Below are 27,487 nucleotides of genomic sequence, written 5' to 3' on the forward strand. Positions count from 1 at the left end.
GTGTGAAAAAATGTTTTTCATATAAATAAAACAACTTGGATGCTTCACTTCTTGGCCACATCCTACAAATATTCACTTTCCCATGCAAGTCAATTGAACTTATGCCATTACTGAACTCCTGTTTACCCAAATTTCACTATTTTTAAATAAATGCAGAGTTTAAATGGTTAATGAATCACTGCATCAATTTTCTTTCCTCGTTTCTTAAACTTTGCTTCATTTCACCTCTTTTGTGTTTATGACTTTAAGTCTGTACATCTCAACTTCATTTCTTGCTTTGCCACATTTTCTGTTTTTTTTCAGCTTTTGTTTTTGGAGTTTTTCTTGTTTAATTTCAAATAGTTATGTTTGTCTTTCCCAGATTCCTTTTCTAGTTGTAACTCGCTTGTTGGAATTATTTCCCTCTTTCATATGGCCATGTTCTTGTTACTGTTGCAAGTCCTTAGACAGCTATAATATTATCACCTATGTTTATACAGTATATGTTTAAATTGTATATATCATATATAACTAGTACAATGGAATTTGTTTATTCGCGGAATACAAATTCAAAAAAAGAAAAGGAACTTAAATAAAATACTCTAAATAAAAAGGTTTATACTGTGACTGGAGACAGCAATGAAGGATACAGTAATACTTTATAAAAATGTGCAATACCACAATAGATTTAGCTGTGTTAGCAGATGATGAGTGGGTGAACATATATGATCCATGAACATGTGTTCATATGTGTGCATTTATAGCTATAGTGTTACAGTAAAAGAAATGCTGCATTTACTGCTTATACACACAAGCATGTGTTCTGCACCTGGGCCTCTTTGTCTGTCTAGATGAGACATTCCATCTGACTCCATTTCCACTGTCTTACTGCCAGGTAATTCAATTTTTCCTCAGGCATTAAGTCAGAATCAATCCACTTAGGAGTCTGGTTTCATAAACCTGAGATCATAATGACTTTTGCCCAGATATCGGAAAGTTCTGACCCCAGAGGAAAAAAGAAGCATTTTAATTTTACGGTAGTTTATTACTGTGCAAAATAAGAAAAGATGACTCTGATGTACATCAGTCACTACATCTCAGCCTCTACACTAAACATCCACACAACCATTTTCTGAACTTGTTTCTTTTTCCAGTGCTTGGATGCTGGGAGCCTGAGTCTACCCAGGCTACATCAGACCCAAAGCAAGACCAAGTCCTGGACTTGAGGGAAGTTTATTGTAGGGCACACTGACATCACATTAATTTAGATTTGCCAAATAATTTAACTCCGAAGTCCTTGGGATGTGGGAGGAAAATTGAGTGACTGGGCAAGGATTTGAATCCATGTCTTCGCATCTATGAGACAGATCTAAATGTTGTAGGCAATATAAAAATTTGGCATACAAGTTAAAATATGCTAATTATCTATTTCATTTTTATTTGTCTTTCCAGACCTGGTCCACCTGAATGTTTGGTCTGTAAAAAAATGGTCTTACCACATCCTCCCCCATTGCCAGCAGTGTTGTGCCACATGTGTGGATTCAGTCCTAGGTGTGTTGCACTCAATGTTTGATAAAATGTATCCAAAAAAGAAGCAAAGACAGAGTGGATGCAGTGGAAAAATGGCATGAAGAATTATAATTAGCCTAAAATCAAAGATACACATGTGATCAATATGTGCTATTCAAGGAGGTTTGTGACTAGGTTTTTGTACTTGAAATAGCTCAGCTAAATTCACTGTAATTTTTTAGGTCTTTCCAAGAATCCCTTATAGGCAATACAAAGTAAAGAACACAGCTGCTGCAAACCTGACATTTTTTGGATATCATGACTATATACCAATTAATGTTACCACTCTAGGTTTTTTTTCCCACTCAGTTTCAGATTTACCCTTCTGCTATTATGGAGTCTTGGCCCTCAAATTCCCTGTCTACCACCTTTGCTGGTATTGTTTTGAACTAAATTTCTAGATTTCACCAGTGTTGTAGCACCCACACTCAATCTATTTTCCCTCTGACTGTTCCTGTGACTCCTGCTCTCTTTCATTGTTTTCTTTATTGACATTCTTTATTGACTCTGTCTCAATCAGAGACTCGAATTTTTGTGTTATCCTGTTTTGTGCACCAAGGTATATTGTAATTACTCACTCATATTGCTAAATCCCTTTGTAAGGTACTTTGATATTGTTATAAAATAAAGAATAATATTCTGTTGCTTGATTTCCCATTTTACTTACAGTATGGAAAAATGAAATTAATAATGAACAGTTGAAGTGCCCTCTCTATGGTCAGTTTCTGCCTTCAGGTCTACAATGACAGAATAACAGGATATCTGCTTAGAATAAGAAGGTTTTGAAAAACTATTGAATGACTATGGGACAGTCATTAGTCAAGACATTAGCTTACTTTGTTTGGCCATTGTAAACTGCATTCTGTGCTACTTAGTGAAGGAGTAGCAGGGTTTGTATGTACTTAGTAGTGAACCTGTATGTTTCCCTTGCAATTGTATGAACCAGGTATTGGCTTTTAGTAAATGAGCTATGCATGCATTTGCTCAAAAAAACTTAGTTCAGTCTATAAAAGTGATTTCCAGAAATGTGAAATCTCTACCTTGGTTTCTGCCAATTTTCAGACTTTTGTTTAAAGTTTACAGAATGTACTCGTTCATTAAATAAAAGCAATAATAACTTGCAGTTCACGGAGTGAATACATACCTATACAAACTGCACTGACAGCAATTGGTAAGTGTGCATTTCTTATTATCAAGCGTATCACAGCTTTTGCTTGCCAAATGAATTGTTTGTTTTTATCACTTTGTCACAATAAACTGGTTTTTATAAAAAGTAGTTTGAAACAGGACAGTCTTTTAACTTAATACCTAGATAAAAGAAAGATGGATTATAAATTATTTTTTAGAGCGGTACTGTGACGGGGGCTCTTGATTCTACCACTCTAGGCTGGAACAATTTTCTGAACACGTGGAAGCTTTTGGTTTACTGTTGTCAGTGCCCAACCAGATTGTAGATTCAATTTTATGGAATTCACCAAAGCTACTCTCAAATCTGCCCCGCTATAAATGTATTGTATACAGCAAAGGTGCTGAGTATGTAAGTGGAAGTTGAGATTTACAGTAAAAGCTGAGCGAACAAATGGTTAAGCAAGCCTGACTTATCACTTTTGGCAATGAAGTAATTCCTTATTGACAGAATTCTTTTAATCAGATTTGTGGGAAAGACTTCTTCAAAAGCTTTCGATTTTCTCACTTTTTAAATCTCATTAGTGTGAGCCGCAGAGTGAGAAATTTTCTTTTATCACATTAACTATGACTCCAGAAGCACCTCTACGGTGCTTTTTACTGAATGTTTCTATTTCTCAAACTATACTGGGGTTTTACAGAAAGGTGAGATATGAGAAATTCTCCACATTCAGAGAGAAAGAGAATTGGAATTACACTACATTTATTTTAACCACAAGAAACAAACTTCTGAGGAGGCAGATAAACATTCCCTCTATGAAATTTAAGTTTTAGGAAAGTTTTTTTTGTCCATTTGCTTTTTATAAGATTTTTTTCAAATACTGTTTTATAGTAATCGGTATATCAGGCAGTTAACAAGCACTGTGATACTGTGGTAATGAACTCCAATAGGTAAAATCGATTTAATAGAAATTGTCTGTGCATACTGGTAGAAGGTGTTTTTTTTTCCCCCTAACATTTTTTCTGACTTCAGCGTTTTCAACTTGCACATTTCCTTGTAATAAACCACCAATATTATTTGGTTGTCACTGACGAGTCTGTTCCAACTGATACCACTTGGTTTTCCGTGAAGAAAACCAGTGATGGTCTCACCCTCTAAATAATGTCTCCCCTGAGGAGACCTTTTAGTATTAATACCAGTTTTAACTGTAATTTGGTACTTTTGCACTCTGTTTTCCTTAGATTTGCCTTCGATCAGAACACACTCAATCATCCCCTTATGCGGTTTTACAGATAGCATTTGGTCTTCACTGAGTATTGTACCCCAACTTATTTTACTTAGGCTGTCATGAAGATGTTCATTAACATTATTTGATTTCCATTACGACTTTTTTCAAACGGATACAATTTAGTCTTTCTCTGAAAAGTCCTCTAAAAACAATTAAGACTGACTTGTAGGAATCCTTTTGAAAAATGTTAATGTTTTTTGTCCAGAGAACAGTTATATAAATGCCTTTTAGTATTTATGGGGAAAAAGAGGTCTTGGTCATTTTAGATCATTTTTTTAAGCAAAGAAGATAATTGCTGGAATAGCTGGAATATTAACAGAACTTGTAAAGGAGTGGAGGCAGTATTTTCAGTGCTATTTTCTCTCTCTAAACATGGTAATGGAGATACTGCATTTGAAAAGGTAGATAGTATTTATTTTTCCTTTTAAAAAAATATTTCTTACTTTGATTGCAACTGATGAGATCCATAGCTCTTCTTTAGAACCAAAGAAAACATTTAAAGTGCTACCTTTCACAATCCTGCTGAAACACATTGTAATGACCATAGGGTTGAATGTCATGCATGAGTTTAAAAAAAAAAAAAAAAAAATGTAGACATCCCTGACATGTTAAGTTTTTAGAAAATGAGACCATTTATAAAAATGAGTCAATGAAAGAAAAATGTATTAACTGCTGATATTCTAGGATATGTGACTTGCTAATCATGAATAGCTTTTAACAATTTCTGGCCCCAGCCAACAGTAATGAGAAACATGAGACATTCGGCTTCCGAGGTAGTTCAGCAGAATTAAATGCTTTATTACTAAAGTTCTTAAAAGTTGGAGGCTTTAATTTAGTACAATTAAACATCGGCAGTGTAGAGACTAGAACACAGAAGGCACATGGAAAGCCCCATTAAGTGGGCATTTGTCCAAAGTTTGGTTTATTGTCTGCATTTCCGCATTTGGTTATCCAATTGGCTTTGTACCCACTGACTTGCACATTTCTTATGGCTCAATGGATCCCACATGAAATGATATCATCTAGAATACTGAAAAGAGTTCACAATGCTCCTTGCACTGGCACACACTGTTGCCCATTCCTCGACCCCCCCCCCCCCCCCCGGTTAATTGCATTGTTCCCAATTTTTATTTCCAGTTTGGCAGGATGCCTTAGCAAGAATGGTGAAAGAGACCAGGGGGTAGACAGGCAAGCATGATCAGAGTTGCACACTGTCAGACAAGTCTGTATGGGTGGTGTCGTGGCTTACCATGGTGATATCCATATCTGGGGTATGGCTTGAGTGTTTGCAGATCTAAGGAACAAGCAGAAAGAAAGAGAGAGTTCAAGAATACAAAATCTACAACATTTTTTGTGATTTGCTCCTACTAAAAAAGGACTAACAGCATATTGGTAGAGTCATTGGTAAAGTCTAGGGCAAGGCAGCTTAAATCTTTGGGCAAAGAGACACAGTAATGTCATTTCACATGTCCTTACCTCATCAAACTTTTTCTCACTGTACACCTCATCTTTGTCAATAAATGTCAGCAGAATCCAATCGCAGAGAAACGAGACCTGCCAAGTGAAGATTGAAGCAGTGTTGTCAAAGTTAACAGAATTATTTAGTAATCAAAAATAACTGTGGTTTAGTGGTTTCTGTACTTCTTGATTTTTGTCTACAAGGCAATTGTAGCCACTTTTTGGAAGCATATCTTGTGGTGTATCAGAATGAACTAATAAAGTCACCACATTTATTAATCTCACTGACTACATCCTATACTATTGTACACATGCACACAGAAACTAGCAGCTAGAGTTTGCCGTATTTTATATTTTTTGTGATTTTTAAACCTTTAGATAATGGCAGTTGAACAAGACCAGATAAGGTATACTAGGAGAAGTCTATTGCAGTTAAATACTATGAACTCAGCTGGTTTGACAGATATCACCTGGCAATAACCGGTTTCTTTATTGAGGAACTCTAATAGACCGTAAGGGAAAAAGACTACAGATAAGAAAACTGATCACACAGATCCCTCTGTCTTCAACTATCATGGGTTATGTTTGGTCCTTGAGGAACAAGTTGGACATACTACAAGGGAACGTTTGGTTTCAGAAGGAATACAGGGACTGTTGTGTCTCGGCCTTTACGGAGACTTGTTTAATCAAGTATGATTATTATATATCAGGGGGTTTGGAGCACCTCTATGGCTGGACCGACAGGCAGAAGTGACTGGAAAAACTCAGCGTGGTGGGGTATGTTTGTTTTTAACTCTGTTATTAGTGAATGCATTTGTACACACAATATCAAAAATAATTATTTTATTACATTGGAGGGTTTTAGTTAAACAGAGAACTTGCAAATGGTCTTAATTGTTTTTACAATAGTTTTAACACTCATGATTTTAGCAATGATATTCAAGATTGAGTGAGAACCTAGTAGATGGTCAGCTTTTTAAAACAGAACTAAAAGATGTAACAAGGGTTTTTTTCTCTGTAAGACTAAGAGAGAGTCAGGGCAGTGACAACATTTGCAGTTGCACCATTAAATTTTGTGAAAAAGAACTATATTTCATTACAGTTTCAATCAGTCTTTATATAAACGACATGTACCAAAGGTCTGAAAAGATGCTATGGTGGTCCCTGTTCCCAAAATCAGTTCCCATAAAACTCTTAATGATTTTAGGCCAGTGGCTGTCATATCAAACTTAATGAAATCATTTGAAAACTTGGTAAAGGCAGAAATCTCTCTATTATAAAAAAAAAAATCCTGGGAGGGAGACAAGACGTGATCTTCTCGGAAGACAATTTGACATCCTGTGAGAGACACTTTAACGTCACGCAAAGACAATTTGACGTCCCGCAAGACAAGGCAGTGAGACAACATTTAAAACAAGTTCACGGACATCTAACCAAGCAGTTGTTGGAATGCTTTTGGCAGACATACATCATGTGCTCCCAGCTCTTAAAACGACGACAAGTAGAACACGAAGCTTGCCAGCAGCAGGAAGCCAGCAGATGATCCGACCGTTTCTCCTTAGCATGCATTCAGCCCAATTTCACAACGTGAGCAGCAGAGACGCGAAGTGGCAAAAGGACAGCTGCTGTACAGGCTTTGAAATGATGGACGCAAAGCGCGACAAGCAGAAACCCAGCTCGCCAGCAGATGATCCGACTGCAACTCCTTAGCATGTGTCCATGTGTTTAACACAATTGAATGGCACATTTAACGAGAAGGCTCTTGGGACAATTTAACTTGGTGAATAACATTGCAGGCTGGATACCGAATTGTTTAACAAACAGGACACAGAAAGTAAGGGTAAATGGCACTTTGTCTGACCAGGTCTGCTCTTCAACTGGCACTACACAAAGATTTGTACTTTCACCCCTTTTTTTAGTTTGTATACGAACAAGTGTCAGAGGTGATGAGAGAACAGAATTATTTTAAAGTATACAGATGATTCTGTTATTTTAAGTCCACTCCAGCAAACTGATACTGATCACGGCACAATAGTGTAGGAGTTTGTTGAGTGGTGTCAGCAGTCCCATCTTCAGTTAAATGTATCTAAAACTAAGGACACGGTCATTGATTTTAGAAAAAATGGTAGTAAACATGAAGATGTATGTGTTAATGGTCAAACTGTAGTGTGTGTGACATTGTACAAATATTTGGGGACAATAATTGATTTTAAACTAAATTTTAAGGCAAATTGTGAAGGTGTATGCAAAAGGGCACACCAGCGTTTATTCTGTTCAAGCAAACTGTTATTTGCAGATTGACAAAACCCTGTTAAGACTTATTTTACTGTGCTGTTATTGAATCTGTTTTAACTTTGACATCTTGGTTTGGAAATCTTTGTTTTAAACACAGAAGCAAAATGGAGCAAATTGTTAAATAGTGAAGTAGGCTGATTGGGGGACTCATAACTCAGTCCATCATTTTAGTACTCTAGGCAACTAAAGCAATTGACAAAAACTGTCTTAAGTAATGTCTCTCGTACTTTGCACTTTGAATTTCAGTTACTTCGCTCTGGAAAAAGTTTAATTGTTCCCAAACGTAGAACAAAAACATATAAAAGTAGCTTTGTTCCAGCATCAGTCACACAGATCAATAACTTTTACATTTAGGAATTATTTATTTTCATTTTTGTGTTTTTCATGAAACATTTTATTTTAATACTTGTTTTTATTGTACATGAATGGAATTTTGTGTTTATGTCAAGAAGGACAGCTAATTTGAACTATAGTAAGTAATCCTGAACCAGAACCTGAAGCCTCAGCATGACCTGATTGCGAAGGTTTGGAAAATACAGTAAGTTTGAAAATTAAGCTGAAAATACCCATTGTGTAAATGATTACTTGTACAAATGCCTTTTGTTAAAGCCATGCAGAGGATTAATGAAATTCTGGAAGCAACTGTTCAGTTGTGCCATTCAAAGTCAGATACATTTTCAGAAAAAACTGGATGAGACATTAGAATAATCTCACAAATTTCCCCATTTTGATTCTACTATTTTGTTGTGCTAACAGTCTCCACTCATTAGATAGAAACAGATTTAAAGCAGGTGCTGGCAAGTTTCCATCCTTGCAGTGACTGGGCAAAACACAAATACCTGTAGTATTAAAATGAGCCAGCTGCTTGATAATGGACACATTTCTGAAAGCTTTTCAAACTGTCAGTCATTTGTTAAGAATAAAAATAGCTAGGTTACATGACAAAGGTGACTTACGATTCCCACTGATGTCAAGGCTGTGACCATGTTGATAATTGTGGGGATGATGCTGAATTTTCCTGCCTATACAAAAAAAGCACTGATTTAGGCACATATAAAATTAGAAAGTTTAATGCAGTGAAAGAAAAATCAAAATGCTTCTATTTTTCATATGCATAAATTAGTTGCAATAGTTATTTATTGTGGCATTTATTTATCCTTCCACTTACTATACATCGATTTATCTTCTAGATCTATGTTTTTCTATTCAGGAACACAGAAAGCCTATGCTGGCATTCATGGCCTTCCTTTCTCTTTTTGTTTATCCATTGTTTATATCCTATAGCTGTTGAACATTTCTATAGCTGAACATTTTTATGAACACTTTCAAAGATCCTTTTCAATAAAATATATAATAACTCCAACAGAGATACAAACTTTCCCAGGAAAGCAATGCTTACATAAAATCTAAAGCCTTGGTATTTAAAGACCAGATCCTAAGTCACTGCTTGAAAAATGTGCTGCCCTCAGTCTATGGAACCAACATCTTATTTGTAAATTATCGCTTATTATAAACAGGAACATCTTTGTGCAGCAGATCAAGATAGACATTTGGTAATAAATTATGTTTCATCAGATACTGAACAGTTTATTCAAGCTACTGTCTTGGTTCATACAACAGAATTTGTTGTTCTCTGTGGGTGAGGAACCTGAGCTTACCTGACCATGAACAATGACATCAATCCGCATCCCAAAGGCTTTAATCATGGTTCTAACCTCAGTTCCATTTTCACTGTAGTACTTCGCAAACCTAAACGAAAGAAATACGAAAGATCAGTTTGATATTGTCAGCAATCTTAACAAAGACTATTCTGTGAACATTTCTTATTGGCAGAGCCATGGTAACAACTGCCAGTTTTAGTGAGAAAAAAAAAAAGGTCAGGAGTTACTGGAGCTTTTTTTTCCTTTCCGTACAATAGCCCGAGTTAGGTTTTAAAAAAGGTAATGTGTCCTACATGCTTCTGTGATGCTGTGGCCTTAATCAACCTTAGTAAAGCTCCTTCTTTAAATCATGAAGCACCTTAATAGACTGAATCAGGCATTGCTTTTATTTTTAATCATGAATTGCCATGTTCTCCGGAAACATTTAAATGTACCAGGTTTGGCCCAGGTCTTATTGACCACAATGGCCTCATGCTGCTTCTCAATAAGAATGGTGAGGGATCATCTTTAGTGGCTTCACTTAAGTTACATCTTGCAGGCACATCTGATTGGGCCCTATGAGTCATGACTCCAGCTTCATGCTGTCCTCCTGAAAAAACTGATCAAAATAAAATACTCGTTTTAATAGCATCAGTGAAGTTCTGTCTTGTTCTCATGATGCCTTTAATTGAGCAGACTGATGCATCATCATTATTAATATCAATAAAGTTCTCTCTTATCGATGTCTTTATGAAATACACACTAGACTTAACTCTGATTACTGTTTTTGACCTTAATGAAGAAGTCTGTTGCCCTTTGATTACTTCTGAGTGACATTAATTTTGTTGATCTCAATAAACCTTGATCTTGTCCTCATGGTGTGTCACCATTATTCATCTCAGTGAGGCTTAACCTTGCCCTTCATCCAACTGGCCACATCTTCAGTTGTCTTAAAAAAAGGTCTTTCCTATCCTTAGGATAGATTTGAGTGCCATTACTCTTACTGAGGCTTCATCTTTTCCTCTTGGTGTATCTGATTGGGCAATGTGGGGCATTGTCTGTACTGATGTCAATAAAATACCATATTGTCCTCATGATGCATCGGTCTGGCATCATTCTTACCAACCTCAATGAATCACTATCTTGTCATTAGAAGGAATCTAAATCGTATGACTCTTTTTGATCCTGATAACTTTTCTCATGTTGGATCTGATCTGATTCAGTAAGTAATGATCATTATGAACCTAAGTGAAGATCTATCCTTTTATGAAGCTCTTTTCACCATACAGTATACTTGACAGTAACCCTGAACTTATGTTTTTCTAGATGTCTTGGCCCCTACTGACACCTTTAAAATTTTACGTTATGTAATGCCTGAAAAATGCATTTGTTGGTTCAATAATCCACACAGTTACTCCCTGATCTTGCCACAAATGTGATTACACTCCGCAGACTGACCTGTAATTGTAGCCTGAGGAGGCATGGTTCTTGCGCAGGTCCAGCCGTCTAAAAGAGTATTTTGGCTTACACTCAGAAGGGTCCAGGTCCAGATTGCAGTTCCAGTTGATGAACACACCAATTACCCCACCCTAGAGGATGGAGTAAAGTATGAGCACTGCTAATATATACACAGCAACCACAACAATGTATCTTGCAACCTAAATAAAATAGTTCAACCTAAATTTTCTATTGAGACAGTGTATGGAACATAAGAACTGTGACAAATGAGAGGAGATCATTCAGTCCAACAAGCTAATTTTATAGTTAAGAAGAACGGTGTCTCATACATTCATTTGGCTCATGATTCTCACTATTTTACAAACTAAGACAAGCTAGTTTACCTCTGCGGTTTATGCCTGTGTAAAATCAAGCACCGTGGAAAGCAAATCTGGCCTCAAGTGATTACTGAAGCACTATACTGAGAAGGCCTCTTGAATCCTCTGTTAGCATTTCACAACTGAATGATAATTATGTAATATTTAATATGTGTACAGTATACATCTCACAATCAAACTTATTAAACTGACTTAACATTTCTTTTGAAAAAGTGAAACAACTGTAAGGGACTATTATATGGATTTCCTAGGAAAAGCAATCAGGAGGAAAATTAGAGTAAAGGAAATGAGAAGGGCAGATCATACAGTCTTGCAGAGTTCAGAGAACTTCTCCCCCGCCTGCTCGGCAATATATCCCAGTTTGAAGTTTGGACAGTAGATATCAGTCACTTCGTTGTAATGACAAGACTGCAGGTAATATTTGCTCCTCTTTCGCATCACATTCGACCTGCAGAAAAGAAAGTGTAGTGAGATATGATTATCATCCATATTGCTACTTGTTGTGTGATAGACCAAGACATTTTGTGTGTTAAACCAAACAGTGGCTTGTAATTATTGATAGTAAATATGAAATATGCTATTATACCCTACTGTACTAGTTTTCTGTCACCTGCCTCTGCACATACACAATGAGGACAACATGATGCCCTCTCACAACTTGTTACAAGGTATTTTGAAAAGTTTCAAAACAGGCTTTTAAGTCTCATAATGAAAACAATCAAAAAGATCTTACTTTGCAACTCGGAACTTGGGGAAATGGATGGTGTTCTTAATTAAAACAGTGAAATTGATGGCCTCTTTCAGTTCTAGTTCACTACAAAGAAAAAGGAATAAACAAATGCCGAGTTTTAGATGATCACAACATGCAGGTGAACAGTATGACCAGGGTAAGAGTCATCTCAAAAATAACAGTAATAATTGCTTTGTGAGCCGCTATCACACTCTTTAGCAGAGCAAGCTTATTGACAAGTGCAGCGGACCCGAGTTCAAATCCAGAAGTGGAATACAAAAGGTCACAACATGGGCTGGATGGAAACAATCAGTCCAAAATGTAGACAGATTTAAAAATGGTGTATACAGCAGCAGATAATGGAAATAAATGAATAACCTGGAGTGTAAATAAAACCAACGACTGATTCCAAAAATGGATGAATTTAGTTTTATCCTATCAAAGCAGGACAACTCAAATACCAGTCTGGGCAGGCACTGTCATTTACTGCCTTCTTGAACCTCTAAGTTTCATTGTCAAATGAGATTCTTGCCTGAACTCACTCAATTGAGAAAGTGTTACAATACAGTTCCTAGTAGAAAATTCGCAAAATATATGGAGTGATACTGTCTTTGATTCCATTCATGTAAAGCTTGTCCCTGTAAATCTATACAAACAATCAAAGCCTTGCATAGCTGCTGAAAGTATTTAGCAGTGTATATGTGCTTTTGTCTTGGTCTATTTAAGTGGACTAATTCTATGTTAATAACGATTACTATAAATAATTTCATATATTTTATAACAGCGTTTCTCAACCTTCAAGTATTTGCGACCCGAGTTTTCATAACAGTTTTAATTGCGCCCCTGTTTTTTTGAAACCATAATAAAATTTATACCTATATTTTTTGCTGCCGATATACCACTACAATGGCAACATTCGCACCCCCTTTTCTGTTACTTCACGCCCCCCACAGTTTGAGAACCGCTGCTTTATAATATGCACAACCCTTTCATAACATTTAATTTGCCTTTAAAAGTCCTATACAATTGATTAGTACTCTCTTGCTTTACATGTAATATGATAAATGTGTGTATCTGACACTGCAAAGCTGTTATTGTTAATTGACAAAGGCCAAAAGATCTTTGGGGTCACAACATCTCAAAGGTGATGTTTGTGCTGTGATAATTACTACTGGGGTAATAGCATCTACAGTTAATGATATGAATAAAGTGTTTCTGGGCTGATTTGAACACTTATTGCTTTGTGTTTGTGTAAGGCATGCTTGCATATTAATGCATTTTAAGTCTATTTTAATTGGATTTGGTGGCTCAATTTGGGAAGAATGGTGGCACCAGAAGTAATGTTGCCACCTAAGGATCCAGTGTTTAGACTCAATCCTTTTTGATCACTTTAGGTTTATAAAACCAGGTGATTATTATTATAGATCAATTTCACCATGTACAGTATATTTCTAACCATCTAAATGCAACATTTTTAATAATTTAAAATAACATAATTGCATTGGTTAGATGGTGTAGGTGTTACAGCTGCTGCCTCATGGATCCAGCATTCTGTGCTCCAATCCTGTACTCTGTTGTTGACCCTTTACTGTTTGCATGATCTCTCTGCGTTTTTGTGAATCTTCCTCTGGGCACTGACATACAAAGTAGGTTAACTGGCAATTCCAGACTGGCTTTTTGTGAGTGTTGGTGTGTACGTAAGTGCAGGGCAATGAACTGGTTCCCTGTCCAGGGCTATTACCTGCCTTGCACCCAGTGCTGTCAGAATACAGTAGGATATGGCTTCCCACAAACCTGACATGGATTGAATGGGTTTGTAGAATAGTACATTATTTGTTATGTTGGCTCAGTCTGTCAAAATTAAAAGTAAACATTAACAGCACACATAGTCAACATTATGTTTTTGTAGCAGCTAAGCAAGCACAACCTTCTTGCAGACATCCATGTTGTTCTGAGGCTGAGCTAAACCTCTCAAGCACATCATAATTCTGAGTTTGTAGGTAAGAATGAAAAGTTTTGGAGATGTAGATATTGTTATGGAGGTAAGATTACCTCTTGACTGGTAAACTTTATGACTTTGGTTGATACCACAAAGCACATTGCCTTGGTAGGCACACTACACTTAACTTACCGGATAGCTGCAAACTCCTCAATTGGACACCAGGATTTGATTTCACAGGTCTTGAAGGTGAAATTGTAGTACTGCACACACCTTCCTGTCCTCTGCCCTGCAAATAAGTACTGCAAGCTGATTTATGACCAGGATTACATAGCCAACAACATTTGCTTTACCATGTATATCCTGTAAAATACTAGGATCCTGCAGCATCCCAGAGCAGGATGAAAAGTTATACTAAAAAGCTTGCATTTCTGAGAAGACAAACAGCTTGCAGTTAAGCACAACATGATGAAAACCATTGTAAAACATTGCCCTTTCTTTCACACTACATTAAACGCTTACTCACATTCTCCCAATAAACATCGGTTTACTATGCCTGACCTCATAATAGATCTGCCTGTAATTTAGAACCTTATGAAGATTTAACCTCATAACATATATATTCTTGAGTGGCACAGTGGTGCAGTAATTTGGATTGTTGCTGGGTTTATATCCTGCATCCTGACGGTGTTTTAAGTGTATCAAGGGAGAAAGAGAAGGGAGAAAGATGGTGAAGGGAGCATTTTCTTTGTACTAAATACTAATAGATAGGAAACATTTCATGTAAAGACGGATGATTCCTCATTTTTTAACTTTATTTACTGTTTCTGCTTATTTGTTTGTTTGGACCTTTATGGGCTTGAGTCAAGCACCCAGTCATTGCACATACTCCCCATATCTCCAAGAATTTTTCTCGAGGTACTTAAATTTGCCTGCCACAGCCCCACAGATTTGCCTATAAGGGTGAATGGTAATTTAAACTTGGTTGCATGGAGGTGTCTGCATGATTAGGTGCTTCATTGGACTGGTATCTCTTCCAGTGCTAGTTATTGTTTTGTATCCAATACTGCCAGGAGAGACTCTGAACTAGATTATGTGGGTGGGAAGAATTTTATGTTATTTCCTAAAGAAATCCTCCATTTGTACATATCTTGACCTATTTGGAATAGGTCTGCTTATTAGGGTCACTTAAAAAGCACCTCCTCTTAAGATATTTTCTAAAATACATGTCAGGCTAGATAACAAGCAATACAATGTAATACTATTCAGTTTGTGAACTGCATATCCCATTTAAATTTTTTGAACACCCAGATTTGATCTAGAGATCTAACTAGAAAACTGCACTTTTATGCACATATATTTAGTTGAAAGTCCAATGTGCTTTTCAAGGCATATTAGCATAGCAGGCAGCCCTGCCACCTCAGAGATTTTAGACTCTAGGGATGCCTTCTGTTGTTTTGTGTTTCATTTGGGAGTCCTGTATCCGTCTGTGATCCAAAGAATTCCAGTCAGAATGAATATCAGCTTCCAACTGCCCCAGTGTGGGCTTGTGCCTGCGTTTGCCTTGTGATGAACTGAACAGTGCATTTAAAGACTAGATGGATGGTCAGCTATGTATCTTTTTAGAAGAAAATATGGTAGCAATTTAGTTCAGACTTCTTACCATTGCCACTCATGTCCGTTCTCCCAGGGATGCAGTCAGAGTCCTTTGTGCAATTAGCCTTTGGAACAGCAAAGTGCTAAAAGAAAAAGAATCTCCTAAACAAAGGAATCAAATCAAACAATAGAGCACTATGCATATTTCAGTTATGTATTTTGTCACCACACAGTATTCTGAACACAGTTGCATCGTACCCTTGGACTTTATATTGGAACACTCCCACAATTCAATTCTTTTACAACATCACATTTGTCTGCCAACCCAACCCTTGCTAACAAGCCACTCTGCAATCTTACATATTTGATGCAAAGATACCGTTAGCACTGTCTCTGCCTGTTACAATAATCTCAACATTGAAGGCACCTTCACCACTCCCAGCCCTATGTGCTGGGAGTCATGCACTGCTTAACAGGACATCACTAGATTTTTTTGTGATGGCCAATTTTTATCAATTTAGTTAAAGAAACAGAATGACATTTTACTAACAAACAGAAAATCCACACATTGGCAGCCACCACATGTGACAGCACCACCTGATTTCATATTAACATCTTTCATATTAACATCTTCCATTAATCCACTGTGCAATTTTTTGGAATAGCCCAGTTCCTTCTGTGTAGGAGATTGGAGCATGTGGCATAAGGAAATAACATCTGCATCAGCAATAAACTGCTGTTCGTCTACAGTAAAGACCCAGTTGTTGTTATCTTGCAAAAATTGTCTGACTTCAGGAAAGGATGGGCTTTTCCTCAAGAGCACAGCTGTTCAGTCTTCCATCACTTCGCCAATCAGTTTTGAAAGTCATTGGAATTAATTTAACAATTTATATGATGTATAATATCTAAATATGTAAATGATAGTCCTGGTCCAAGTGAACATCAGGCTCACTAGTGCATTTCCAAATAAGGCTTTGTGATGTAGCCTATGCAACAGAGAACCCACTTTAATTTAAAATGAATTACTGTGTAAAAGATTCTTCATAGCAGATGGGGCCTAAAAGCCACATTAGCAAACCACACACGGGATAAAGTGGCAATTAAACTCTGATACTTATCAACGTATTTAAGACTATTAGCACATTTCTATTGATAACTGGCTGTAGCCATCCAAAAAAAATACAAAATACTGGCAAGCACAAATCACTATCTGGCCAACATAACTATATTAGAAACACACTACATTTTGTTTTGTTTTATTTTAGGGCAATGAGGTGAAACAATAGGCACAGTAGCCAAACATATCAATGTTTTTTTAATCTTGAAACTTCCACCTCAGCTTTTCTATTTTAGCTGCAATAAGAACAGTTAAAATTATATCTGTTTATGAGACACAAAACATAGGACTGATGTCTACTGGGATCTACAAAAAAAAAACAATGAAATGTGAAGAAAGTACTTCTTTACTACTTGGATCTATGGCAAGTTGTCAAGCAGTTCCAAGGAACTAGAGTAAAAATACACAAGTAGTTCCATGAAACCAGAGTAAAAATGCACATCATTGCAGGGAAGGAACGCAATTTAATCATATAAACTGAATTAAACTCTGTTCATCCATTTTCTGAATCACCGTTTTCCAGTATGATTATTCCAAACCTGTAATAACAGCTAAAAAAGCTCTAGTGCATCACAAGGCATATTTACACTTATATCCACCATTACTTCCACCAACATTGTTCAAAGTTCTTACTAGCATTTCCTTGTTCTGCATCAAGAAAGTCTGCAAAGGAACGCCATGGGAACAACAGGGAAGTTGCAGAACTTTGAAAAAGGCACCATGGTTAAGAATCAAAAAAGTGTGAGGTGCTGCAGCAACCTATTAGATCACCTATTAGTTCGTTTTTGCTAATACTGTTTTCTGAGTACCCTACTGACTCGGGGTATATGAATTAAATGATTTGTTAACATTTAAGTATGTAAATTGAACTTATTTATTGGGCTTGTATAGAAAGAACATATCTGCAAATGCCTAATATTACAGTTATCACCATTAAGGAGGTTTGTAATAAGAAACTAACAACTATAATTATATTTGTATAGCACTATTCAAAGTGCTTTATATAGAGAGTGGAGATCCACTTCAATCACCACCAATGTTCAACATCCACTGACTGGCAGTTCAATTAAAGTATACACTGTAAACAGGCAATTTACTATAAACAGTAAACAAACTTTAGAAAAGTGCTATGGTTATACAGGGAGATTTGGTAATCTAAAAAAAAGAGTTCAAACATTGTCATTGTAGATAAGTGTTTAGGATTCTGTTGTACATACAGTATGTATTCCCATTCATCACTTATGTTAATTAGTTTCTATTTTGCTTTTGATGTATTTTAACAAATCTGTATTATTATATGTTGTACATCTGTATTTAGCGAGTGGTATAATCTGTTCTTGCACTTTGCCTTGAGAGTTTACTGTAGCGCTCTGCACCTGTACTTGGTAATGAGCACTGTGCTAGAACAAAGCATTTTGTACTATCTAGCTCTGTGAAGAGTATTAGCTATACTTTTTTTTTTTTTTTTGAGATTTATTTTTCTAGTCTTCTTAGACATTCAAGGTTGGGGGACTGTCAGAAAACAGGTCCTGTAAAAGTGCATTGGGACATTCCTTGTGTGATTTTGGGCTATACCAAGCAGAATATTGAGCAGATTTAGAAATATATATGGACCAGGAGATGGATTGAACTTTAATCACCACCAAAAAGTGTCCAAACGAGGAGGTCAAAGTAAATGTTGCCAAAGCCCAAACACTAACCAAAATCAAAGTCTAAACGAAAACGCTAAAGTTTTCAGTAAAACAGGATGATAAATGAATGCACCAAACTTTTGTGCAATTCCCAATCTTGGATGAAGATTGTTTCTTTGGTTTTGACTTTTATGCCATTGCATTCACAACATAATCATTGCACACCTTTCAAATTCACTTCTCTAACAACAGACTAACACATCCTGAGGACAGCTCCATTAAATGGCAGCATGGTAAACATTTAATGAAATGAAAATAAAATCCAACTTTGATAAATACACATCCACATAGAAGAATAACAAAGAGACTCAATTCTTCATAGCAGAAAACCTCAAAACCTTCTTCATTTTTAAATATCATAAATCATAACACAGACAAGTCAAACAGCACAGCAGGAGGTGTGATGAAAGCCAATGAGCACATGAGTGTATATGCTCAAAGGCAGCCAATATATGGAAAGTGGCTCCAGGGTAGGACATGACAGAACAGGCAGTCAATGTAAAAATAAAATTAGGCAAAATGAAGGCAACTTTTTCCAAACCAGGACAACTTACCTCTGCACATACCCCTTGTTTCTGGTTTGGCGTTACTTCCTTCCGTAGAATTGCACTGATAACATCACCACCCTGCAAAAAGAATCCAAAGGAAAGAAACAAGCATATTATAGGACAGAGTGCATCATACAGTAGTAACAGGAACATTATCCATCTACCTATCCATCCATTTTCTAATCCACTTATCCCACTCAGTCTTTATTTTTTCTATGGTCTGTGTCTTTGTGCCTATGTATGCCTTTATACATATTTTTGCTATTGTTCCATTTTTTATAGTCAACCTGGCCAAGTGAGAGTAAACTAATGAAAATTGGAAAGGCAGGATTATATATAATAACAGCTAAGCCCTTCATTAGTTGACAACATCTATGAGAAACCCATACCCTGTGTGGTAGCACTTTCACCATCATCTAAAGTGACTCAAGTTCTCACCTCAGGTGGCCTTGAATACTCCACAGTGTCCTGCACGGTATCTCCAGAGATGGCAGCACCTTCCATCTTGGTGTAGATAAAACTCTCAGGTCCAGTTTCACTCTCTTGGTAGGCCTTCTGACTGATAAATACATACCTGAAAGAGACAAAACAGACAAATATAGATGGAGCAAAAGAGAAGGTCTGAGGGACAGGACAACAAGGGCATCATAAAGTAAAAGAGCTTTGAGAAAAATGAAGAAGATGAAGTTAGTAAAGATGCATGACTGGATGAGAACACAGTGTGGCCCTCTGTACTGTAAAATCCAAGGTTGCACAATCAATATCCTGTCCTGCACAAATTCCTAACCAGTTATTAAAATAAAGAAAGAACTATAAAGTAATTGTTTGATATTAGCTAGCTGTGTGGCCTAACTGTTAGGGTGTTGGACTGTAAAGCAACAAACTATTGTTTCACTCTCACCATTTGACTGACTGTGTGAAATTTAGTCAGTCCCTGTTTCTGCCTTTTGATTTGCAAATTTTGTTTAGAACAGAACTAGGGGGCTCCGCCCCCTGCTCGCTTCGCTCGCCAACCCCTGGTCTTGGGTAACCCGAAATAGATTTGAAAGAGATTATTGTCAGCGTAACCCGAAATACATTGATGAATGTATGCGATATGTGCCTGCATTGCTTGCGGCATTTCAGACGCGTGCTGAAGGCGCCTGCATTCATTGATTATATCCAGGCGGGCTCGTGTTTGTATCTCCGTCAGTTGTGGTCTTTCGTTTTGAACCTGTGCCTGCTTTGCTTCCGCAGTTTCTGACGCGCGTTGTAGGCATCTATGTACATTGTATTTGTTCATGCGGAGCTGTTTGGTTTTGGAGCCGAGACAGTTTTGCTTCCGCAGTTTCAGACGTGCGTTGTACGCGCCTACGTCTATTGTTGTTATCCGTGCGGGCTCGCTTTTGTAGCTCCGTTAGTTGGGCTGGATCGTTTTGGAGCCGTGACTCCATTAGTTATCCATTGTCTACCGTTAGTAATGTGGATAATTGCACTTACTGTTAATACGGAGCGTTTTCTGTGGTTGTACCGTTAATAATGCATCACTGTAATATGATTCACATATGCTATATGGTTTGGACGTGTGAGGATGCCGTACGTTTAATGCGGAGAGTTCGTTTATATTGTCATTACCCGGTTGCTTCATGTCCTATTCAGAAGCGCGTTTTGGACGCCTACACCTTTCGTACTGTCGTTGTGGACCTGTGGGGCCTCCGTAGCCTCTTCCGTTTGACTCTGGGGTGCAGCACAGAATCCTCTTTTTTGTGTGGCTGTGTCGTTAGTCGTTAGCTATGGGTGCATTGTTGCTTCATTTCTCATTCATGTTAGTTGAGCTCTTTCGTTTTTGGGCCGTGACTCCTTCGTTCGCGGTGGATAAGACTTCCTGTGGGGTTTATGAGACGCGCGCTGTAGGCGCTTGCACAGTACGTCTCATGGTCCCATCGCCGTGTACCTGCGTCCATATCCGGTTTATTCTCGGTTAGTAATATGGATGGTTCCCAAGTGGGTAAGGCATGGAAGTTCAAAGCATGAGATTTGCCAGTTCAAGTCCCATCTCTGACTCACTGTTGTGCATCACCTAACCTGTCTGATTGGTAAAATATGGGAAAAAGCTGCACCCTATTTGTACAAAACATTATGACAGCATTTCTTATGGCAGGAGCTAAAAAATAAATAAATAAAAATTCACCACTACTCCTGCTAACTGACAAATATGTAAAATGGGCAGCGGGATTTCATTTTACAGAGGGTGCATTTTCAAACCCCACCACTTGCTCACTATTTAGCTCTGAATGACTTTTTTCATCTGCTTCTTCTCTGGTTGGGATACACAATTTTTTACTGCATCTATAAAACACTTTAGGATAGTGTTCATTATAAAAGGCACTACACTAAATAAATTTGTTGTTTTACATAGGACAATTGCTAATCCATTTACTTGGTAGCCGGTATGACGTCCAACTGGTTAAAGATGTCCCTTAATCTCCACCACCAATTTACTGTGTCACTTACAAATAGTCACTCCACATGCCTGCACCCTTAATGCAGAACTATAGAAACAACTGTACCATATATGTGAAGTATGATGTGACAAAGGTATATAGCATAATTGTGGATCTGTATGTAAACAGTGTTTGATATTTTTTGCTGACCAGTTTATAAGGTGGGCAGTGGGGCCTAAGGATTAAGCAGTTGGGGCTGTAGCTGTTTTAAACTTGGTAATACAATACATAGACGGCATGGTGCCACAGTGGTTAGTGTGGATCCCTTACAGGTCCAGTTATGTGTGTATATGGTTGTTGGATTGGCCCCCCATACCATGCTGGTTCCTACTTTGCACCTGAGGCTTCTGCCTCATGCGATCCTGAATTGGACAAAGCAGTAAATGTGAATCATTTTGGCACAGTGTTCACTAATAGTGGTATTATAAATAGAATGGCCTGTAGGCAGATTGGATCAGTTTTATGTGTTTTAATGGACCAAAACTTGAAGTTCAAAAGTTTAAGCCATTTAAATTCCGAACAAAAGGTAAACTTGGTACTATTAATACTTGTTTGTTTATAAAATAACCTGACATCCTTTGATAAGGCAGCATGATACAGGTGTCCAGAAGAAATTGTCATCATCATTATTAAAACAGTCAGTGAAAGCCATGACATTCAAATCTGCTGCAATGTTAATCAGGAGACAGTATCATATGAACAATAAAATGGCTGCCTTGTCACCTTTTCTCTCTAAAATGTATCCATCCCAGATATTTAATCTCTGACCATTAGACATAAAGTATAATGGAGTCAGAGATTTCCATTAAAATAGATTGGCTTATTACGGTGGAGTACAGGCACTCATGAATGGCATCACTGGTAAGTCTTAATATTCAGCGACATTTGAATTAATAATGAACTGGGTTGGCCATCTGGACACAGCAGCTGCTTGAATATACATTGAGTCATAAGGGCCGGTTACACTTCAGAAAAGAAACACACTGCCTGAGTTTGGGAAATTGGTGAATTTATTGGCGTTTTACATGAAAAGAGATAAACAAGGTAGACTGTACAAAATGTATGTTTTTTTTACATGTTTTCACTAGGCAATATTTTGCATTACTGATCAAATAAGTGCCAATGACAAGGACATTGAAATAATAAAATTTTTGGACTGAGATATTAAACTGGGGCGACCCTTGGACACAGTATGTACCAACACGCTCCCAGAGCACTTGAATCTTCTCGAACTACATTTAGGGTGCCCTCGGTGTGGATTTAACATGTTCTATCTTTGCCTTTCTCCAGTTTCTTCCCAGAACAGAAGAATACAAAGAGATTCTGTGTAAATTATTAAAGCAGCCCAGCAGGAATTTGACCTACAATAACGTGGTGCCCCATTTTGGGTTGGTATTTGCTTTTCACCCAATGCTGTTAGAAAAATTCTTGAGATCTAAAGAAATTCAAATTGATGAAATTAAACGTAGACAAAAACTATTTATATCCCATATAAAGGTGGAGAACAATGAGATCAAAGATGGGCTAGGGCACAAAGTTTCAAGGTCGAATTGCTCTATTATTAGATTTACTCATTTATTTAGTTTATCTTGCAATCTAAGCTTGTGCTGCTTTGTTTCTTCTTATCATTTACTTTGTGAAGCAACACATCATGGTGTGCTTTGAGAAAGAGAACATCCATCCATCCATTATCCAACCCGCTGAATCCTAACACAGGGTCACGGGGGTCTGCTGGAACCAATCCCAGCCAACACAGGGCACAAGGCAGGGAACCAATCCCGGGCAGGGTGCCAACCCACCGCAGGACACACACAAACACACCCACACACCAAGCACACACTAGGGCCAATTTAGAATCACCAATCCACCTAACCTGCATGTCTTTGGACTGTGGGAGGAAACCGGAGCACCCGGAGGAAACCCACGCAGACACGGGGAGAACATGCAAACTCCATGCAGGGTGGACCCGGGAAGCGAACACGGGTCTCCTAACTGCGAGGCAGCAGCACTACCACTGCGCCACCGTGCCGCCCAGAAAGAGAACAAAGTATAGGTTATTATTATTCATGTTTACTTGCAATTTCACATGTTATTTTGCATTTTGGTAATTTGGTTATTTTGCATATCTTGGTTGCTCTAAAGAGCCTTGTAAAGGGCACTATATAAAATAAAGATTATTTATGCATTATAATGTTGCTAATATGTCAATACCCCCCCCCCCCCCTGCCACTTTATATTGATATTTAACCAGGCAGATTTTAGCAATAAACCACCTGCTAATGAAAACAGTATGGTGGTGCAGCAAGCAGTGTTGTTATATAGTGCATGTTCTCTGTTCACCAGCACTTTCTCCCTTTATTTGTATGGAGTTCCTTATGAGATCGGATTTCATTTCACAGTTGAAGGCCATACTGTTAGGTTTATTAGCAAGTCCAACCTAGTCCAGTATGGCTGACAACAAATACACCATTCATTGGTCACTCATCTCATCTAGAGTTAGTTTTAGGCATCGCCAAATGATGTCATTATTAGCACCTGCTTCTAGCAACTCAATACCGGATAAAGTGAATTTAGAAAATGGGTAGATGTTTGGTAATGTAAGCTCCAAATCATAAATCCATCCACCATTTCTCCAATTAAGGGTCCTGCAATTCAGGGTCCAGTCCATCACAGAAGCACATCCACACCAACTCTCACTAGGCCATTGAAGTAATGGTATTTAACCTAAAATCTTTTACTTTAGAACAATACTCAGGGAAAAACCCACACAGATATAAAAGAGAGCATGCATCCTTAGCAGAGATAGTGTAGGAGGCAGTAGTCAAATTCAGTGTGATCACTAACTGCTGCACTACTGTGCTGTTCAGTTAGAAAACCGGGGCTAATAATTCACCTCAATTTCTGAAAATAATTCACAGCCACGGATGATTTCAGAAACTATGCCAAATTTAATTTCAGACCAGAAAAGGAGGACATCTTCAAGTTGTTTCAGTGTGTGGCCAGGACATTACAAGAGTGGAACATAATTCACTTACCGATACTATTTTTACCTTTATAGCATCAAACTGAATTAAATGCTGCCCTGCAGAATTCACAGGAAGCAACAGTGGATGGGATACCATTTTATAGCGCAAACTTACATTGGACTAGTTGACAATTACAAATTATACTAACCTGTGCAACTTTGTGATAAAGGTGCAAACAGTAAAAATCTAATATGGACACTGGGAGAACAAGCAACTCTACAAAGACAGTGCTCATTTCAGTTGCTGAACACATCTCCCAGGAGCTGTGAGGCAGCAATGCTAACAAATATGCCACATTACAGACATTCTGACTCATTCCAGAAATTACTTTGCAGGGTTTTTTTATTTTGTGGGAATAAAAGCCTTGCTGCTGCCATATAACAGGTACAAAGCAATAGAGACTTCTGTAGCCAGGCTGTAATCACTGTTGCTGTTGCCTTCTCAGGCAGAGGGACCCTCAGCTTAACTCTTTGCCACTCTGTTCTCCAACTTCAAGATATTTATTTTAGAAACACTTCACATGGATCTCCCCTTCTCCTGCTATAATAACATCAGTTATCCAAATCTTGAATTGCCCTCCATTGGCAGGTCTGCTACTTCTCACATTCCATTTCCAATAAGAGATCCATTCCCTTCAGAACATGTCAAGCCTCCCTCAAGAAATACCACAATCACGAGCACCCTCGTATAACAGACAAATACCACTATAAAGCAATAGAGTGTGGACACTTACCAAGTGAAGTAGGTGACAATGAGAAGCTGTACGATTCTGTAGATTATTCCCAGGGTCATATTTTTAACCACCATGATCTTTGGGGTCTCATAGTCCCAGAAGCCCACAAAACACTGCATAATGAACACCTTACATCCCATGTTTAATAAGTTAAGCGTCAAGCTCTTTCAGGCTCTCCCTGTTAGCAGCCACTCTCCTGGCTATTCCTTGTCTGCTCTCACTCCCCCCACTTGAAGCTCTTCTGTTCACTTCACCACCCTTCCTTCCTTCTACAGTTTTTCTTTGGGCCGCCCACTTTGCTCTTCCTATTAAACCCTCAACGACATCACAGTAAGGCTCTTTAATCTGGTTAAGACAACTGCTGTGTAGCTCACAGCCCAGTTCAGGCATATTTGACCTGTTGTTGCATTTTTTTTAAGCAGCAGCCATGTTCTGTTTTCACCAAGTAAGAAGCACACTGGAAACGTTTGAAGTATAATACAGTTCAGGGATAATTATTTGATTGAACCAAGCTCAAATTGCTGGTCCCCGCGGACTGCAGTTGAAAAGCACAGTCTTATTGGAGCACTTTATACTGTATTATCCTTTGTAACCACTTCCTTACTGCTCTAGTTGGTCACTGCACTAGATTTCTGCAACTCTTAGTCACAGTCCATCACCATCGGAATATGCATGTTGCCATGTTGTTTGCAGAATCTCACAATCTTGCAGCTTTTTGTTCTTTTCTTAAACAGCTACATCATCTTCTAGTCAGAGTCTGCAGGATCTTACCACCTTGGATCTCAAGAAATGTGAAATCTGGTCACCATCTTAAATCTCTGCATCTGGCATATTCTTCAACCTGAAGTCTGATCCAGGCACATCTGCTACTTTACTATGTGAAGGCTAAGCTTTGGAGTTTGATGTGTTCTATGTGTTCAACACCTTTCAGGTTGTTCTTGTTCATCTATCTTATTGGAGTCTCCTGAAATTATCTGATGTCAACAATTCAGGTTTTACTGCTTTTAGTTGGAATCTTGGAAATCTGTCAGGCCTTGGCTTAAAAACTTTGGTGGCAGATGTTATTGCTCAGCATCTTTCCTGAGAGGTCTGACCCTGGGAGCTATTAGCATTCTGTATCTTGCCACCTCTGGACCTGATCCTGTTAAAATTTGGCTTTAGGTATTTTTAAATCTCTGGAGTTATGTGCTGTAAGAGCTCTGTGTTCTGTAGTTTTAGTACTAAATAATCTAATCCTGAGAGCCACTACTGTTCTGCATCCTTGCCATCTATGGAGCCTGATACAGTAAGATTTAGGACTCACAAAGCCTGCTGGATTTCAAATACCTGACTCGGTCAGCCTACAGTCTTTTACAAGTTCCTAATTCAGAGTCAAAACACCTATTAGACTCCATTATCCAGAAGCTAAACATCATCCAATCTGTCTCAGCATTGTGTTTCTTCTGGAGTCTGAGTCGATGAGATCTTATTTTCCTGCAATTGTACCAGCTTAAAGTCTCAGGCTCAGGACACATCTCCTGAAGTCACACACTTTTATAGTGTGACTGATCTATAGTTTCTCACTGGATGATTAGATCAAACATGATACCAACGAATAAACACTGTCCTGGTCATTGTTCTGTGTGGATTTTTCTCCAAGTACTTCACTTTTCCTTCTCCAACACAAAGACTTTAGGATAAAATGGCACCCTTAAATTAGCACAATAACGGTGAGTATGTTCTATAATAGACTGGTTCCTGTCTTGGTACCAGATGGGCTCTGGATTCCTTAGTCCTAAACTGAATATACTGAATTTGATAATAAACAGGTAGACTATCAATAGAAAACAATCTGAAACTAGATTCATAAATAAACACATTTGATTAATGATGTGCTTTTCTGTAGTGAATAGAACTTCACAGCACTTTGGAGGTAATATACAATTGTTTCCATTAGTTTAAGTCACTATTGCCATACAAGATGCTTCTGGTGGGAATTGAACCCAAAACATTTGCTTTATATTCTACTACCTCTGCCAAAAGGGGTGGGTGTGTGTGTGGGGGGGGTGATTCTATGAATACAACATGACAATACTCGAGCACAACTCAGAACTAGACATTTGCACGACTGTGCATATCATTCAGAGCTAGTTTCCTCCTTTTACATGTTGATGTCAAAGTAACCTCTGCAATGTGCACAGAATAAAAATTATTTCTTTAATTTTTAAATGTAAATTAACAGAAAGTTTGTGCAGATGTTGGAATTATTATCCAAATATTTACCATTCAATCAGACAACACTAATCATACTTCATGTCAGCAGTGTGGGTGTGTGTAATGGATTGCCGCAATTGTACAGGTCTGATTCCTACCTTGTGCTAGGTGCTACTGGGATAGACTGTGCTCTTGTATGACCCTGATTTGAGGAAGTTATGTTATACAATATCATACTGTA

The 27,487-nt window shown here is 37.8% G+C and overlaps 1 protein-coding gene across 2 annotated transcripts in view; it reads right to left on the reverse strand.

Moving 5' to 3' along the window:
• Positions 1-25,794, reverse strand: part of p2rx2 (purinergic receptor P2X, ligand-gated ion channel, 2) — a 31,129-nt gene extending 5,335 nt beyond the window's left edge. The window contains exons 1-13 of one of the 2 annotated variants that reach the window (XM_028824829.2): positions 25,054-25,794; positions 19,250-19,385; positions 18,818-18,889; positions 15,523-15,598; positions 14,052-14,148; positions 11,924-12,004; positions 11,497-11,638; positions 10,814-10,944; positions 9,374-9,464; positions 8,672-8,737; positions 5,439-5,516; positions 5,212-5,256; positions 2,236-2,285 (exon numbers count right to left, since the gene is read on the reverse strand). In XM_028824829.2, coding sequence (XP_028680662.1) covers positions 2,280-2,285; positions 5,212-5,256; positions 5,439-5,516; positions 8,672-8,737; positions 9,374-9,464; positions 10,814-10,944; positions 11,497-11,638; positions 11,924-12,004; positions 14,052-14,148; positions 15,523-15,598; positions 18,818-18,889; positions 19,250-19,385; positions 25,054-25,193 — 1,161 coding nt within the window. In that variant the 5' untranslated portion in view covers positions 25,194-25,794 and the 3' untranslated portion in view covers positions 2,236-2,279. Of the gene's footprint in view, positions 1-2,235; positions 2,286-5,211; positions 5,257-5,438; positions 5,517-8,671; positions 8,738-9,373; positions 9,465-10,813; positions 10,945-11,496; positions 11,639-11,923; positions 12,005-14,051; positions 14,149-15,522; positions 15,599-18,817; positions 18,890-19,249; positions 19,386-25,053 lie in introns of those variants that run through there. The other variant, XM_028824827.2, reaches the window with a different exon arrangement.
• Positions 25,795-27,487: the final 1,693 nt, after the last annotated feature.

Source organism: Erpetoichthys calabaricus, chromosome 18, assembly GCF_900747795.2.
Source record: "Erpetoichthys calabaricus chromosome 18, fErpCal1.3, whole genome shotgun sequence".
Taxonomy (NCBI): Eukaryota; Metazoa; Chordata; class Cladistia; order Polypteriformes; family Polypteridae; genus Erpetoichthys; species Erpetoichthys calabaricus.